Source organism: Notechis scutatus, chromosome Z (genome assembly GCF_049901735.1).
Source record: "Notechis scutatus isolate UNSWTSFEM ecotype Mainland chromosome Z, rNotScu1.2, whole genome shotgun sequence".
NCBI classification, from domain to species: Eukaryota; Metazoa; Chordata; class Lepidosauria; order Squamata; family Elapidae; genus Notechis; species Notechis scutatus.
Window position 1 is genome coordinate 68,565,067 of NC_142025.1, and position 18,924 is coordinate 68,583,990.

An 18,924-nucleotide genomic window follows, 5' to 3' on the forward strand; every position below is an offset into this window, starting at 1 on the left:
CTATAGGAGCAAGCACAGCGGCACAGCCTCACCCCCAAGTAGTTAAATTTTGAATAAAAACATTCAATTGACTTAAGGTAAAGAATACTTTTTTAATCTGTTGTTGTACTCACGACAAATTAGGGACCCTTTCCCTCCTTTTTTATTTATTTGTGGAGGCAGTCCTAAAAGGACTGATGAACTTGTTATTCCATGTTGTACAAAATTGCAAAAAAGCTGATTCTCAGTTTGTAAAAAAGAGGGCTTGCCTAGGGCTGTAATGGCCAAAAAAAGATGAGAAATAACATGATTAGCTGTTTCCCCTCGCTGAGGTGTGGCCCAAATGGCTCCTGAGTAGGTATCAATAGATAAATGAATATATTTCCAGGGAGCCAAAGAGGAAACATGGGTAACATCCATTTGCCAAAGTTGATTAGAGGTAAAACCATGAGGATTAACTCCTGTGTCCCTGGAGGGGGATGCCCCAGAGCATTGGGAACAAGATAAAACAATTTGTTTAGCTTGGTTGATTGGAATATGACACGCTTGTGCCAGTCCCTTAGCATTTTGATGGAAAAAAGAGTGACTGAAAAAAGGATCTGAAAGTAAAGTAGGTAAAATATGAACAGCAGCGTCAGCATAATTATTGCCTTCAGAAAGAGGCCCAGGAAGGGGGGAGTGACTATGAATGTGAGAAACATAGTATAACTGCCTTCAATCTTGTAGCAGTTGCTGTAAAATTAAAAACAAGGCCATGAGATTAGGATAAATCCTGGGCGTGATATAAGCACCTGGAAGATTAAAAATAAGTTGACACACATAATGAGAGTCAGAGATTAAATTGAAAGACTGTTGAGAAAAGGTTTGGAAAGCTAAAATATTAGCAGATAATTCTGAACATTGAGGTGAGGATTGCACTGTAGTGTAGGACATTTTCCAGGTATCATCATGAGGGTCCTTGTAAGCAATAGCCTACGTAGTCAGTTAAAGCACATTGAAAAGATGTTATTCTAAAAATAAAAATAAAAATCAGATTTACACAACTCCACCATTTACACCTTATTGTATTTATCAAAAATTACAAGGAAAAAGTTATTTGCAAAGCCCATTGTATACATTTTGTGATTTTTACCTGTTGTGCTGGTAATAGTTATGCATTCTTCACATTCTTGTTGTAAGCCCTCCTGATGGAGTCAAACTTTAGTGTCAATCCTTTGCTTTAATCAAAAGATGGATTAAGAGCATGTACAGAGTGCAGCTAGTTTGAATTTTGATTCCCTGACTGAGCTTCACTGTAAACTTGGAACTGAGCCATCTTCAAAGATAATTGTTCTAGGCAAATTGCCCAGCTGGGAACTGAGCCACCTTCAAAGATAACGTTCCAGGCAAATTGTCCATCTCAGCCTAGCCATCTAAGGCAGGCTTGTCCAACCCGCGGCCCACGGGCCGCATGCGGCCCAGGTCACCTCGTAATGCGGCCCAACGCCCACCCCAACCTTCGTGAAAGATCCAGCGAGGAGGAGGAGGAGAGGCAGGTGCGAGGCGGGGCGAGGCAAGCAACAGAAAAGACGGGTAGCCGCAGCCCAAAAGTCCCGCCCCGCCACCTCCTGCTGTTGCCACCACCACCACTGCCGCCGCCGCTGCTTCTGCCCCCCCCCCGCCGCCGCTGCCGCCGCTGCTGCTTCTCATCTTCTAATGTGGCCCAGGGAAGGTGAAAGGTTGGACACCCCTGATCTAAGGCTTCTTTGTTTGCAAAAGTGCTAAGAAAATTCATGAGATAAAATAGTATTCCTACAGCAATGACTACTGGGGCAAACTATGTAACCTATAAAAAAAAAACACTTTCCACCTTCCAGCCCCGCCTTTCTCAAAGCAGAGAGAGAAAGAAAAAAATCTTCAAAACAAGCAAAAAACCTCACTCCCCCCTCCTCCTGCTTCCGCTTTTACAAGGCAAAAAGTTAACAACCAGCGAGGACAAGACGGGGGGGGGGATGTTTAAAATACTACACAGAAATCTCACCCATTTTTCTCCACTCAACATTCTTTTCAACAAAATAATTCTTTCCAGTAAATCACACATGTCTCCATGGGACCTTTCTCATTTCCTTGCACATGCTATTTCTTACTCTCCTTTCAATCTGGGATGGGATCAACACACAGGATATTTACACCAACTTTTACCATCAACATACTCACACATATACAGCAACTTTTACCATCAACATACTCACAAATTTGTACTGTAATCACACTGCTTGCATACTTACAATTCTTTTCTGGGAGCCAATGAGCTCCATTGTCTAAATAATTTTGTGTACTGTTAGAGGTTCTTATCCTCCAGGGCTGGAAATGATTACACACAGACACATGCTCATACACAACATTTCCAGACCTGGGAAGGTTTCGTCCCCTTAAATCTCCATGTTTTCTTTCTTTGGACAACCTGCAGTTTGTTCTCAGAGAAGTGGGGTAACTCAAGGAGTGGTTCCAATCACAAATGTGATTGTGGGCCCTAACCACTGCCTATCTGCTTCCCACAGTTCTAAGTCCAATCCAAAAGGCCAATTTAATTCTCTGGCTGCCAAACATGTTACAATTATTTTATTTTGAATTGCAGCAGCTCCAATTGGGGCTATACACAGGTAAAGAATATTTTTCTTCAATTCAATCCTATTCAATTCTGCATACAATTATTATACATTATTATACATACACATCTAAGAAGTTTAAATGGAAATCACACCATGAAAAGAACAACAAACATTTTCTTCTTCTCCTTGTTCCCTCCACCATACATAACAGCATAAATTAACCATATCTTCTTTGATCAGCCCCAATGTACTGTATGGAGGGGCTCTATTTTAAACACGGATATGTGTCTCGTTCCATGCTCCTGAACAGCAGAGCTAACTGTGGACCATTGACATCAACAGGGCATGCCTTCCACATCCAACTCTGCCATCCAGTGCATCAGAAGAGAGCAGTTGCCCGCATTCTAGTTACACCCATTGTTCTATCTCCTTAAGCACTAAATAATTAAAAAGGATTAAACATAAAAATTTTAAACAAATAAATTTATGTGTCTCTGTCCTGGGTTTCTAGCTTGAATCTCCCCCTTTTTCAAATTGTTCCTCTAATACTTGCCTTATGGGGGTGTACAATGGCTGTGGAGAATCAAAAGATTTATCCTCCTCAGAAGGAGCTGAAAGTCCAATTGGAAATGATTTCGGGGTGACAATTTTTACCTGATCATAATCAGGAGGGGGATTTGTAGTCAATTGTTGTCCTGCTGAGACATCAGAGCCAGATGTTTCCACTGCTTGACAGCATTGATACCATTAATGTAATATTTGAACTGGAGCCCTGGGTTCAAAGATCAGTATGCCTTATCTTTATCCAATCCTTTAACCTAAGCGTCCTGCACTCAGGATACCAGGGACAGTGTTTCTCTATCTCCTTAACCAGTTTCTTATGTCCACCTCAGGCATGTATCACCTGATTTGTGTAACAGGAATCTAAGTTCCTGTACATGTTTATGCTGTTGCTGATATAGATTGCAACCATACTTACCATGATATTCCGTGGGAGGAGGTGCATCTTAGGGGTCTATTCCAGATGGTGGTAAATATGTTGGCTGTTACTACCCCAGAGGGCTGTTGTCCCTGGTTGGGCACCATGTGATGGAATTCAAAGACCAGTCATTTCCAGTGTGCCAAGATGTCTGACTGCCTGGGCAGCGTTTATTGCATTTATAGGGTTTTTACAAGAAGATAAAGGTAACATAGATACAGCATTTGGATTTGTGAAACCCCCCAACCAATCCTTAAAAATAGTGGTGATGTTAGTAAGGTGAAATCATGTACAAGTCTGGGACTTTCCAGCCCAGGACAGGGAGTGAGATCATGCAAAGAGGCCCCTGTATTAGACTCAGCAGTTTGCTGCATGTGCCCTCTACAGAATTTCTATTGTTACTACATAAAGAACCGGCAAATACCACCTCTGACTGGAGATTTTACGGTATCCTTCCCCTGCCATGCCTACCAACCCACGCCCACAGAACCGGTAGTAAAAAAAAGTTAAAGCCCACCATTGGTGTGTGTGTGTGTGTGTGTGTGTGTGTGTGTGTGTGGCAGGTATACACGCACTGAACAGCTCCATTATTACAAGCAGAGTGGTGCATGCACTTGAACTCATTCCTTGTGTGGCCCAGTTTCAAACAGGCTGTGGCCTGGTAGTGAGCTGTGGTCCAGGTGTTGGGGAACCTTGAATTAGGGAATCCATTTATTGCTGCTGAATTAAAACCAGATCATATTCATATTCCAATCATATTCAGTTCTTTGCATCAGAATCTCTTGGTTTGACTTGTGAATTAAGGGTGACTGGTGCAGCAATTCTATATAATCTAACCTAATTTTGCTAATATCTAGCAAAATCAAAATTCATATATTTTGTCTGTGTTTGATTTAATTACTAGTACAGATATTTACAAGCATAGTACAGACATTTACAAGAAAAGAATTATACAGCCAATAGATAGATAAATTGTTCCATGGCTGATGCCTTCTCCACATAAAACAGTACTTGCTTTATGACAGAATTCTGACAAGCACTGAGGACTAAACAACCAAAGGACTTTTGTTCAGCAAAATTTAGCCACCACATTGCAAGAACAGAAGCAAGTGGTCAAACAAGGAATCCCCAATTCATTAGTAGCCTTACATTGCAATGATCGATGACATACATTCAATTTTGCAGCAACTAAGATTTTGATCAAGCAGGTACAAAGATAGTCAGGAAAATGATTGAAAGCTGGGAAACAGGTCCTTTGTAAGTCACCAGCTGACTAAGTACTTAGGAGGAAGGATTTAGCAGTACAAGCAAACAACAGCCAACAACTTAATAGCCAGTCATCGATATCCCAGTCAACAAATATAAAGCAACACACAACTAGGCACCTAGCCCAAAATATACTTTCTTGTAGAGAGAAGTTCCCTGAGGATGTATTCCAGAACAAGTCCAAAAGCTCAGAAGACTAAACCTCTGGTCCCAGTGGCTGATCCAGATCCTGCAGATTTATTTTTCTGATAATATATCATTTTGTATATTTGGCTAGCAAATATAGCCTGAGCTAACCCAATTATATCCCTCTCTCCTTTTAATGTGAGATTGAACTGAGTCCCAATAGTATTCCTTAATTTCTATCCATATTTTTTTATTCTAACAAGACAAAATGCTAGCATGGATGAATATGCATAATCAAACTGACTGATTTAATAAAATATTTTTGCTATTTAAATGTCTTTTGTTGTTTTTTGATTAGACTACTGCTAAATATCTTTTGGATTGAAAACAAAATTAGGGTTTGTTCCAACCAAATCATGCTAGAAGTAAAAATGTCTTGAGATATCACAATTTATGCCACATAATGAGTGAAAGTAGGATGTATGTTGAAGGATGTGGTATGCTGTTCCTGTCACCTCAGTTGTGTCAATTCATATTGAATCAAGTCAGGTTGTATCAGCAACGTCCCTATCAGTAGTTATTCTTGAGTACAGTAAGTTTGACTTTAAGTAGATTTAGACAGCAAATATTTCAGCTACAATAAATTTATATAATGAATGGTGCTAGTCAGCTTTTTAAAATTCCCCAGAAAGCTCACATGTTTTTATACCAGATATGTACATATTTCTACCATGGTATCCTAATACAATCAAGTATTCATTCTTTTTTTTTTTTACTTTCAGTATAAAATATGTATTAAATAATAGAACAGTGTGTCTTATGAAAATGATTTCTAAGAGCCACTTCAAAGAAATATAGCCCCTCTTTAAAGAGCAACTACTTCCCCTTCTTTTTTCTCTTTATTCCTTTTTCTCTTCCCTGCAGCTTAAAAAAGATCTATGTTTTAAAAGTCAACTTATTAAGGCAGTTATGTCTTTAATGCAGCTCTTTGATTTGGTCACATCTTTTTAGTTTCACAGGAAGTCTGAGAAATAATAAAGCATAATACTTATGCTTAAAAAATATATATTGTGCTTGGGTCCCTACACATTTGGTTTCATTTGTTCTGAATAATTTTCTTAAATTATGCATAGCCCTATTAATTGACCTGTGAATGACCATAATAGTTGAAACAGCCACAAATGTAAATTAAGCATCTACATTCAACTTTTTAACATATTTCCTATATTCCTTTTAACTTTTTATTTTAGAGCAATACAAAATAAATTTTAATAGTGAATTGAAACTCTTTGAATTGCCCTTTATAGGATTTTAAAATTTCATAAAGCACTTCTCTTCCCATCACCTTCCTTTTTTATAAATGTTTTCTTAATTACTGCTATAAACTGTTATATTCTGTAACTCAAACATTATTATGTGATTTGTGTGAGATGCATTTTCTGCATTTTCCTTTAATTTTAATTAATGTAGTTTTTAATGAAAGAAAAAGGGAAAAACAAAATATGGCTATTTATATAAAATTGTAGATCATTTGATTGCAAAAATTTTCCTGGGACAGGAATTCTGCAGCTTATAATTGTCCCAGCTGAATTAGAATAATTGGAGGATATATGTGGTGTATTTATTTATTGAATAAATTTATTTAGCTGCCCATCTCAAATATATATATTTTCAGAAATTTGTATCTAATTCTGAGTTGCTTTTAATGAATTTCTTTTAAACAAATAGTTGTACATAATGTTTTTAAAACCCATATTCCATTTGAATACCTTGCATCTGTATTTAAAAAAAAACTCCCTACAGATAGAAAAGACTCTTTGACCAGATTTCATTATCTTTACCATCCACTTGAGGTCAAATCATTTCCACTTATTCCAATAGAAATTTATAAAGTGTTGGAATTGGACTGCCTAATATTCACATGGTCAAAGCTCTCAAACACATTTTGAGATGTTAAGATTAACTGCTCCTTCCCATCAAGCTGATTATTAATAATGTCGAGCTATAGAACTGAATTGCAGTGAGTAGCCTTATTCTTTCCTCTTTTATTCCCATTTTCAGCTGGTTAATAATCCTCTGGCAAGTCAAGCAGCCGCCGCCGCCATGGGCTCAATAGCTAACACACAAGCTTTTGGCAATGCACTCTCCAGTCTTCAGGGGGTCACAGGTCAATTAGTCACTAATGCACAAGGACAGGTGAGTGGAAGATGGATGGAAATAGTGAATTCACATGGCATATTGAGCATTTCCATTGTTAACTATATGAGACTCTATGTATATGAAAGGGGGGACAGATATACAAGAGAAAATTTTAAAGAAGTAGAATATTAAGATAAAGGTTTGAATTGAGACTAACTTACATTAAAATATACCCTGAAAATCATTGGGACTTATATCCCTATTTTAGTGCTTGACTTAATCCAATATTATTTTTAAAATTATTATTATTTAATTAAATTTATTTGCTGCCCATCTCCTTTTGAAGAGATTCCAGGCAATTTACAGCATTAATAGCATAAAACTATGAGATAAATATTTCTAAAATGATAAAAATTAAACATGACAATTTGTTTGATTTTGGCCTTGTACCTATGTTTGCAAGGTTATGTATCTTGAGCATTTCTTCAATTCAGTTCTTATTCTATACGCTGATCATTTAATACCAACAGAATTAAGAAGTCTTATTCATTTGGAAAGACTGATACCACAAAACAGTGTTTTAAGTTTAACATTTCATACTGTACTAAATTACATTTTTATAATGTGGACTGAGTGATACTATTGAGAAGGATCAAAGCAACATTCACAGTTTAATGTTACTACAGGTAATGCTTGACTTACAACAGTTCATTTAATGACCATTCAAAATTACAATGGCACTGAAAAAAGCAACTTATGACTGTTCTTCACTCTTATGACTGTTGCAGTATCCCCTTGTTCACATGATCAAAATTCAAACACTTGGCAACTGATTAATATTTATTATGGTTGCAGTGTCCCAGGATCATGAGAGCACCTTTTACGACCTTCTGACAAGGAAGTCAATAGGGAAGCCAGATTCATTAAACAACTGTATTACTAACTTAACAACTGTGGTAAGAAATGTCGTAAAGTGGAGCAAAACTCACTTAACAAAATGTTTCACTTAGCAACATAAATTTTGGACTCAATTATGGTTGTAAGTCTATTATGGTTGTAAGTTGAGGATATGGCAAGGTTTATCAGGGAAATTTGGGCCCATTGTTAATATATGGATGCTGTAATTTCTCTTTTGCATCTTCTACCAGGAAAATTGTTGATGTTCTGAATCAGTATCTTGCAAAACCTATAAGAAAAGTTGACTGTGTAATAAATTAAGATACTTCTGATTGAGGAGCAAACGTAGACAGTAAATTGTTTGGATCTAGTAATATTCATCTGCAGAAATTGGTTCATAGTCTGGAATGTTTCTAGTTTCAGTTTTGCACTTGGTAGGTTAAATGACAGTTGTAACCAGAGGTTTATTTGTCCAGCTTAAATTAATGCAATATACTCTGTGTGGAAGTACCTTTGAATTGTTTTTGGAAACTGTTTCTGCAGTTATACTATTCTACTCCTGCAAGGTTTCATTGAATGCCACACCTAAGCAACTCATCACAGGAAGCTATATTGGCACCCTCCTTAGCAGCTGTACACCCTACAGTGATTATTATTTTTTTGCACAGTATGCTATTTGTTATCTTTGCTCTAATTAGGTAACTTGTGTTAGATAAATATTGCAACTGAAAGTGTGTGTGTGTTGTAAATTTTTAGTCGTTTTAATTGTTGTTACCTGACATGAGCTGGGGTAAGTTTGGTTCTAAATTGTCCAAGTAAGATAAATACTTCTATGCATATACAGTCATAAAATGTTTTCTCTTTTCTGCTATGGCTTATTTTATACAGAATTGCAGCTATTCACAACAGAACTGGATTTATTGGATTTAGCATGATTAGTTCCAAGGAAATTTATAGAACATTTGTCCATCACTGATGCTTTGTTTTCAATGAATTCCATTTTCTATTTGTATATATAAAAGACTTGGTTGCTATCTTACACAAACATAGAATTAAAAATAATAATGATGGTACCAAATTTTAATGCATACTAATAAGTTATTTATTTATTTATTTATTTATTTATTTATTTATTTATTTATTTATTCATTCATTGAATTTATATTGCCACCTATTTGCCCATGGCAACTCAAGGCAGTTTACAGAATATAAAACCACATTTAAACCAATAAAAACTAACAAAAAGAATCAAATTAATTAATATAGTACAATATAACAAAATCACCCCCTGCCCCGGCAACAGCAGATCACATGAGCCATTTAAGGGCTCCATCCTGCTCTCAGTTCCCCAGGCCCGCTTTTTACTAGACAATCCAATGAATCAGAACTTCAGACATCTTTCCTTATCTAAAGGGAAAACAGAATGACAATGGATAGTCAAAAAGTCAGTAGGAGTGGGACCGATTTCCCTGAATTCCTTTGTGGTGAGCTGGCAGGCAGTATCTGAAATCTTCCTTTCTCCTAGTTGCTTCCCACGCTCCCTTGCTCTCTCCCTTCCTTTCTCTTCTCCTGCCTCCATCCCTTTATTCCACCTTCCTTCCTTACTCCCTTCCTTCTCCTTTCCAGATGCAGGTGAGTGGCTGCTGCCCCTTCTCTTTTGTTCCCAACATGACCCCGAGCATGCTTTGCCCCCTGGCTTTCAAGGTCAAACACAACCCTGATGCGGCCCTCAATGAAATTGAATTTGACACCCCTGCCCTATACCTTCCAATTTCACCCAACTGAAGGTCTATGGAGATTCTCAGTCATCCAGGTCATGGTTGTCCCAAAGGTGCTTTTTTCAAGAAGCAACTGGACTTTCTGGTTTTTTTGAAGACGTTTCGCCTCTCATCCAAGAAGCTTCTTCAGCTCTGACTGGATGGTGGGGAATGGAGGGATTTATACTTCTTGCAGACAGTTGGACATTTGCATTCTTTTAGTGGGTTGTTCAGGTAACCGATAAACCTCTAGGTGATCTTAATGACCTGTTAAAAAGGCAAATGTCCAGCTGTCTGCAAGGAGTATAAATCCTTCCATTTCCCACCACCCAGTCAGAGCTGAAGAAACTTCTTGGATGAGAAGTAAAATGTCTTCAAAGAAAAACCAGAAAGTCCAGTTGCCTCTTGAAAAAAGCACATTTGCGACATCCAATTGAAGGTTACAAACAAGCTTGAGAGTTTTAGTATACAGATATTGCAGATAGCATTTAATATGCATTTGTATATAGAGAATAAATAAAACAGTATGTATCTATATATATAAAAGCGAAATACCACTCACGCATCATCACAAAATCTCCAGAACCATAAAGCCTACAAACGTGCAATTTGTAGAGAAGTTTCAGTTCCAGTTTTAGTTTCACAGTACCAAGCAGCTTTATTACAGAACAGTTCAACTAAACCACACCAGGTTCTTTGCTGTCTCCTTCTTGCTCACACAGCAAATACTGTTTCACTTTCCAAACAGCCCTCAACTCTCTCACACACAGACAGGACGCTAGCCAGATGAATATTGATGGATGCTGGTAGGCAGAGGCAGAATTTTTTCCCTTTATTTTCCTCCCAAAAAACTAAGCCCAGCCACATAGTTTTGTAGCGAAGCATGGGTATCGATCTAGTCATTCATTTGCTTGGAGACCAGTTCTATGTTTCTTCTTATATGTAGATTACTTGTTTTCAAGAAATATATTTAGTTAAATCAAACATTCTGAGTCCTTTCTATAATAAACTCAGATTTCAATATGTTTGGTGAGTCTCAAGATCTTCCCAAATCGGGAAGATAAAACAACTATACAATGAAGGCAATATTATAGTATTTTTTTGAAACCAGTGGTTATAAAGGATGTTCCCTCAATTCATTTCATGTAATTAAAAAACAAATTCTTCTATTCTAGCTGATTCCATTGTTACTATTCTGCTTTCCTTAAAAGTGGAATTTATTTTCTTCTGCTTCATATTTCTAAAATATTTATTAATAATAAATATTATTTAAACATGATTAAGATAATACAAAGATTCACCTGGGGCCCATGTGCCTTGAGTAAGTCCCGACAAGGAAAAATGCTGACCTTGTTACATTTGCTGGGGGGCTACAGAATTGTTCCATCACTACCCCAAGGGTTGAACGATGGACCTTGTCAAAGAGAAGCCTTATCTAATTAATCATCTTATTGCAGATGCATGTCACATATATTAAAGGAGGATTTCATGACCAGCATGCCCTCTACAATAACCTCTCAGTGTCTACTTTAACCCTTGTTCCAATATCTTTTCATCAAAGGAGCATTTTATACAGCTGACTTTAAATGGAGGCTCTCAAAAGCTTATTAAGTTTTCTTTTAGCGAAAGAGTATTGGAATGGAAGAAAAGTTGGTTATAATAGCTATAACTCATAGTCAGATGAGTTCCATCTAGAAAGCTTGCTTGTTTATATCTATGTTTTAGAAACAGTGCAAAACTCACTGAAGTCATCAGGAACATAAAATGTACATTTAAAGGCTCTGCAAGAGAAAACCATGATAGTTTGTCAGTTGAGGATGCTCACCCCCTCCTCCCCTAATCATTCCAGAGGAAGACAAATAATTGGAATGTATTGATAAATTGTTGGGAAATATATAGACATAAGACATAAGAATTTATTTGTCATTACACTCGCAAGCGGGTGCAACGAAATGAGGTGCTCTTCCACAAGTAAAACTGGACAAACACCACTAAAAAAGAAAAAGAAAAAAAAATTAAACTAAACACAACCAACCATACAATAATCTCTATACAATTTAAAAATGTAAATACCCCACTACTCTCAGCCATTAAACTCCACAAAAATCTTATGACCCCGCATTCAAACTCAAAACTGCACTTGGATAAAAACTTCTTAAATCTGGTCGTCCTTGTTCTTAATACCCTAAATCTCCTTCTCAATGGTAATAGTTCAAAGATCTGATGTCCCGGATGAGAGGAGTCATTCAATATGTTAAGTATCTTCCTCCTACATCTATTCCTATACAGTTCTTCCAAAGAGGGGAATGAGCAGCCAATGATGTTTTGGGCCGTCTTGATCACCCTCTGAATTGCCTTTTTCTCTGCCCCTGTGCAGCTCGAGAACCATACACAGAGACAGTAGGATAATATACTCTCAATTGAACTCCGATAGAAGGTAGTCAATAGACTCTCAGCCAGTTGTTGTTTCCTAAGAATCCTTAGTAAATACAACCGTTGTTGTGCCTTCTTAATTAAAGCAGCGGTGTTTGCACTCCAGGTCATAAAACACTCTAGATATTATTCTTGTGCAGGGAGGGCAAATTGATAAGATGCTTGCATAGATCTAACTTGAGATAAAAACAGTTTCAATAATTAATTTGAGCTTCAGGTGATTTCATGGATCTGCCTGGGTAATTATGTGGAGCACTATTCAGAGGTAGTTTTCCAGTGATATTCTAGTACAGATTAACAGAGTTGGAACTGACTTTGTAGGTCATCTAGTCCAACCCCCCCAAGCCACACCCTATACCATTTCTGACAAGTGGCAGTCCAATTTCATCTTGAAAGCCTCCAGTGATGAAGCTCACATAACTTCCAAAGTCAAGTTGTTCCATTGATTGATTATTCTCACTGTCAGAAAATTTCTCTTTATTTCTAGGTTGAATCTCTCCTTGATCAATTTCCATCCTTATCGGGCCTTCGGATACCTTGGAAAATAGCCTGATCCCTTCCTCTCTGTGGCAGACTCTCAAATATTAGAACACTGCTGTCATATCTCCCCAGTTCTCCTCTTCACTAACTAGCCATACCCAGTTTCTGTAACCATTCTTCATAGGTTTTAGTCTCAAGTCCCCTAAGCATTCTGGCTGCTCTTCTCTGCACTTTTTCCAGAGTTGCCACCCTTTTTATAGTAAGGTGACAAAAACTGGATGCAGTATTCTTGGTGTGGTCTTACTAGGGTTTTGTAGAGTGGTATTAGTACCTCACTTGATCTTAATTGTACTCCTCTGTTAATGCAATTTAGGATTACATTGTCTTTTTTTGGCTGCTACTGCACATTCTTGGTTGTCCACTAAGAATCCAAGATCCCTCTCACAGTTACTGCTATTAGGTCTGGTTTCACCCAGTGTATATGTGTACTTTTGGTTTTTCTTGCCTAAGTGTAAGACTTTACTTTTCTCTACATTGAATTTCATTTTGCTAGATAGCATCCATGTTCAAGTCTGTCGAGATCCATTGAGCCTATCTTCTAGGGTGTTAGCTATTCTTGCCAGCCTAGTATCATCTGCAAATTTGGTAAATTCCCCTTCTATTCCCTCATCTAAGTAATTTAAGATATTGAAAATACTGGGCCCAAGACGGAACCTTGTGGCATTCCATTGCTTACTTCCCTCCATGTAGACATAGACCCATTAAGGACTACTCATTGAGTATGGTTTGTCAGCCAGTTATGAATCCATCTAGTGGTAATGCTATCTATCCCATTTTTTTCTAGCTTCCCAAGAAATAGGTTGTGATCTACCTTGTCAAATGCCTTGCTGAAGTCTTTGTATATTATGTCCACAATATTTTTCTGGTCTACTAATTTAGTCACTATGTTGAAGAATGAAATAAGATTGATTTGGCATGATCTGTTTTTAACAAACCCGTGCTGACTGCTAGTTATTACTTTACTCATTTCTAGATGTTGGCAAATCTGTTTTTTTATTATCTTTTCCAGTATCTTCCCAGGTATTGATGTTAGGCTGTAGTTTCCTGGATCTGTTTTTTTCTTTTTGAAGATGGGAACCATATCAGATCTTTTCTAGTCCTCTGGTACTTCCTCGGTGCTCCAGGATTTTTGAAAGATGTCATACAGTGGTTCTGAGATGACATCTCCAGCACCTTTAGAACTTTGGGATGTAATCCGTCAGTTCCTGGTGATTTGTATTTATCAAGATCAGACAGATTTTACTATTTTTTTTGCTTATTTTAATTTTTATTTCTAGTCTGTCTTTTACAGTTATGTTTTTGGTAGGTTGGGCTATAGTTTCTTTTTGCATGAAAACTGATGCAAAGAATGAGTTAAGCAGCTCTACTTTCTCTCTGTTACCTGTTACTTCCTTTCCATCTACTCTCTTTAGTGGACTAACTGTTTCCTTGTTTTTTTTCTTGTTATTTATATGTTGGATTTTTTATTACTATTATTATCTTTGACTTTTGTTGCAAGTCTTTGTTCATTCTGAACATTTTGGTTTCCTGACTTTATTTTTACAAATCCTGGCTATCTGCTGATATTCTGCTTTAGCTGTTTGCCCCTTTTTTCATTTTTTGTCCTTGTCCTTGTCCTTGTACTTGTCTTTCAATTTGTCAAACAGATCTTTGTGCAGCCATGCTGGTTTCTTTTTGGGTTTCTTGGTTTTCTTTCTCATTGGTATTGTGCTGGTCTGGGCTTTTATGATCATATTTTTCAGTTTCCCAAGATTCTTGAGTTGTTTTCCCCTTTAGGATTTTCATCCAAGGAATCTTTCCCAATTTCTCTCTGAGTTTGTTAAAATAAGCTCTTTTGAAATCTAAGAATTTGGTATCATTATGTTCTATTGCTTGTGTTTGTGTTATGTTGAATTCTAGTATGACATGATCACTCCCACCCAAGGTTCCTGCAATTTTAACTCCCTCTATTAATTTCTTCTCTGTTTGTAAGAATTAAGTCCAATATGGCTGTTCCTCTAGTTCCCTCTTCTACCTTTTGGGCAACAAAGTTGTCCACTAGGTTAGTTAGGAATCTATTTGATTTCTCACTTGGTTTAGAATTAGTCTTCCACTTGATATCAAGATAATTGAAATCCCCCATTACTATTGTAGTGTGTAAGACAGAGCATTTATTTATTGAGATTTAAAGTTGCCACTTGTTTGACCATTCTGATACATAGTCAAGGTCTTTTTGGAGTGTAGCAGCATTGTCGGTGGTGTTGAATAGTTTTACATCATCGGCGAAAAGAATGAAGTTGCTTTTAATATGATCACAAAGGCTATTTATGTAAAGTATAAAGAGAGTTGGTCCTAGAATGCTGCCTTGGGGGACACCACTGTTAACAGGTACAGGATTTAATAGGGGGCTTCCTATTTTGACCATTTGTTGCCTGTTTGACAAGAATGCAGCTATATTTGTTAGTTGGTTAGCAAAAAAGACATCTATTTTTTCTGCTTGATTAGGTGGCCTATAGTATACGCTTATGGCCATGTCATTCTTTTTTTCTTTTATATTGACCCATATGCATTCTAGGAAGTGTTCGTCTTTGATCTCATACATTTCTGTAGCAATACAGTGGTCCTTTACATACAGTGCAACTCCACCTCCTCTTTTATGGGGTCTGGGTTTTTTTGAAGAGTTTGCATCCTTCTATGAGTATGTTCCATGCATGGGTTTCATCCCACCAAGTTTCTGTTATTCATCTATCTTCATGTATTAATAGTTCAAGTTTACCCTGTTTTTTCCCCAGACTTTGTGCATTTGTATATAGGCACTTGAGATCTTTATGTCTAATGCTGGGTATGCTCCCTATATCTCCTATTTGGTGTTTGAGTTTGTCTTCCTTCCCATCCCTCCCTACTTCACTATTTGACTTGCTTTCTGTGGGGTTTGCTTGGAATTAGGTCCTGGAGATCCTAAAGATTGGTCACTCTCCCCCCTCAATTTTAGTTTAAAGCCCTCCTGATAAGTTGAGCCAGTCATTTTCTGAAAACATTCTTCCCAGTCTTCGTAAGGTGCAGCCCATCCCTTGCCAGAAGCCCATCATGGAGAAAGTACAGACCATGGTCCAATGTTTTCTGCTCTCAAGCCATGGAATCCTCTAACAATATCTCATTCAAGTACTATCATTTTTATTTTATTATTTTATTTTATATTATTTAGATATAACTCCATATGACTCCAATAAATTTGATTATAGAATTAAAAATAGAACATAAAACAGTGAAGAAGATGGCAAAACAGCAGCAACAAATACATCATATATCCAGTAAGGCGCTTCATCTGCTGTAGCCCAGAGCCAAAGAGAAGAACCAGATTTTTAAGGCCCTTCAAAATGTAACGAGAGAGTGAGCTACTTAGCTCTCATTCCAAAGGGCAGATGTTGCAGTAGGGGAGGCAGTTCTCTGGGGTACCAATAGATGATACTGCTTAATCAAAAGAACCCAAAACATGCCAACCCTGATCTGACCCTAGAGGAGATAAGGACTATCAAGCCCTATGCAATGTAGAACAAACTACTTCTAAAACTAAAATCTTATGGCATCTCCAGATACTTGCATAATTGGATAGCTGCATTCTTGTCAAACAGGCAACAAATGGTCAAAATAGGAAACCCCCTATTAAATCTCATACCTGTTAACAGTGGTGTCCCCCAAGGCAGCATTCTAGGACCAACTCTCTTTATACTTTACATAAATAACCTTTGTGATCATATTAAAAGCAACTGCATTCTTTTCGCAAGTTGCCGCTTGTTTGACTATTCAACACCACTGACAATGCTGCTACACTTCAAAAAGACCTTGACTATGTGTCAGAATAGTCAAACAAGTGGCAACTTTAAATCTTAACAAACAAATGCTCTGTCTTACATATTGGCAAGAAAAATAAAAAATAAAATACAAGTTGAACAGACAAGATCTTGTCAATGACCTTGGAGTTCTCATCTCTGATGATCTAAGTGCTAGAGCCCACTGTAACAACATTGCCAAGTTATATTGTACTATTAACGAGCATACAAAACATTTGCTAGACCAATTCCTGAATATAGCTTATCTGTCTGGAATCCACACTGCATATCGAACATTAATACAATTGAGAGAGTCCAAAAATATTTCACGAGAAGACTCCTCCACTCCTCTACTCGCAACAGAATACCCTATGCCTCCAGACTTGAAATTTTAGGCTTAGATAACTTAGAACTACACCACCTTTGGTCTGACCTAAGCATAGTACATAAAATTATCCATCACAATGTCCTACCAATCAATGACTACTTCAGCTTCAACTTCAGCTTCAACTTCAACAATATACGAGCACACAATAGATACAAACTCAAGGTAAACTGTACAAAACTCAATTGCAGGAAATACGACTTCAGCAACAGAGTGGTCAATGCCTGGAATACTCTACCTCAGGGGTCCCCAACCTCTGGTCCCCGGACCGGTACCGGTCCGTGGGACATTTTCTACCGGGCCGCCGGTTTGCTGGGCGCCGCCATCTTGTTTCGATGAGAAGGTTTTTTTTAAAGACTCCAATTTTTCTTCTTTCCTTTCTCCCAAAATGAAAATACGAAAAATGAACTGCATAAAGTTCTGCTACAGCAGGCATTCGTTCCCCCAAAAAGGAACTCACAAATTACAGAACAAAAAAAAAAAGAGAGAGGTAGGACCAGGATATAGGCAGACGCAAAACTTTATATGCAAAAAATAGCCAATCTGGGCAGTTAGCCCTGAGGGAAGTGTGGACGGGGGGCGGGGAATGGTAACAGCCAGCATGCATTTTTCAAAAGAACCACACAGGCTGCTGAGCCCTGGACAGAAAGAGTGAGCCAAGTAACATTTTGTTGCTTCCTGATTGACTAATTTCAAGCTCCCGGCTTGAAATCGGGCAGGGTCGTGTCGCTCACGTGACCTCCAGGCATGAGATTAAATTCAAACGGCCGTGTAGGAGGATATCAGGGAGTCGGTTGCGCCACTTCTGCGGGAGAATTTTTTCATTGCAAGGCAAGCGGGTGGGTAAGCGCCGTGAGGTGGGGGGGCTCAGATGGGGTGCCGCTGTTAAAAAAAAAACTGAGCGAAAACAAATTTAATTTGGATTTAGTGGAAGGACAAGTTTTCCACTTTGTTGGATGGGTTCTAGTTGAACAAATGAAGCCGAAAAAGGGGGCTCTTGCTTTGGGGTCGCTTGCCTTGCCTTGTCATGTGTGCTGATGCTGGTACCGGGCCGCGGATCATTTTGTGATGCCGGTACCGGGCCGTGGCACAAAAAAGGTTGGGGGCCACTGCTCTACCTGACTCTGTGGTTTCTTCCACTAACCCCAAACACTTTAACCTCAGACTGTATACTGTTGACCTCACCCCATTCCTAAGAGGTCTGAAAGGGATGTGCATAAGCGCACCAACGTCCCTGTCTTAATGTTCCCTTTTATTCGTATCTACTTCATGTATTAATAATCATGTTTATACTTATATATATTATCAAATGCATGCTTGACAAAATAAATAAATAAGTCTTTGTAAGTCAGAATCACCAGCAAAGATTACTTTTTTATATATAAATGCTCAAAATGAAGTAGCAGTGTTGGATGTTGGTCAGGCTTCCACTTATTGCATTTGTGGCCTACTATCTATCAGTTCTGAGTTTAAAATGATTGGTTCTCTATATTTGTCTGTTTGCATTATAATTATGTTATCCTGAGGACTGGACATTTAAACTAAATGTCTTGGAAAAGAGAGAACCTACATCACTGCTGTTATCTGCTTGGGAAGTGGAAGGAAGATGAAGTGGAACCATAATGGGAAAGACATAGCAGGTCCTTCTCCAGCTTTGTTCCATTGTCTTTGCACAAAGAGCTTACACTGAACTGTTACTGAAGAAAATTAAATAGTGATAGCATTTCAAACTTGTATGTGTTTCTCAATCTGTATTTGTTTACTAGAAGAAATGTAGCTATATTCTCTGGGGAGCTCCTCAGTACAGAGGCCTACATTTTTTAACCATTGTGAGATTCACAACTCACTATCTTACTCTTTACTGAAGCAAGAAGCAAGAGTTGAATTAGTGTTTTCCCTTCTGGGGAAAGGTTTTTAGCCATTCTACAATTAATTCTTATCAGAAAAACATGAGCAAGTTCATAAACAGATATAAAATATGAAATTGCTTTAAAAGATAGTGATGCATGGAATAGAATTACTG

The 18,924-nt window shown here is 37.8% G+C and overlaps 1 protein-coding gene across 2 annotated transcripts in view; it reads left to right on the forward strand.

Moving 5' to 3' along the window:
• Positions 1-18,924, forward strand: part of POU6F2 (POU class 6 homeobox 2) — a 405,681-nt gene that overhangs the window by 306,842 nt on the left and 79,915 nt on the right. For both annotated transcript variants that reach the window (XM_026674834.2, XM_026674833.2), the window contains exon 5: positions 7,003-7,137. In XM_026674834.2, coding sequence (XP_026530619.1) covers positions 7,003-7,137 — 135 coding nt within the window. The remainder of the gene's footprint in view (positions 1-7,002; positions 7,138-18,924) is intronic.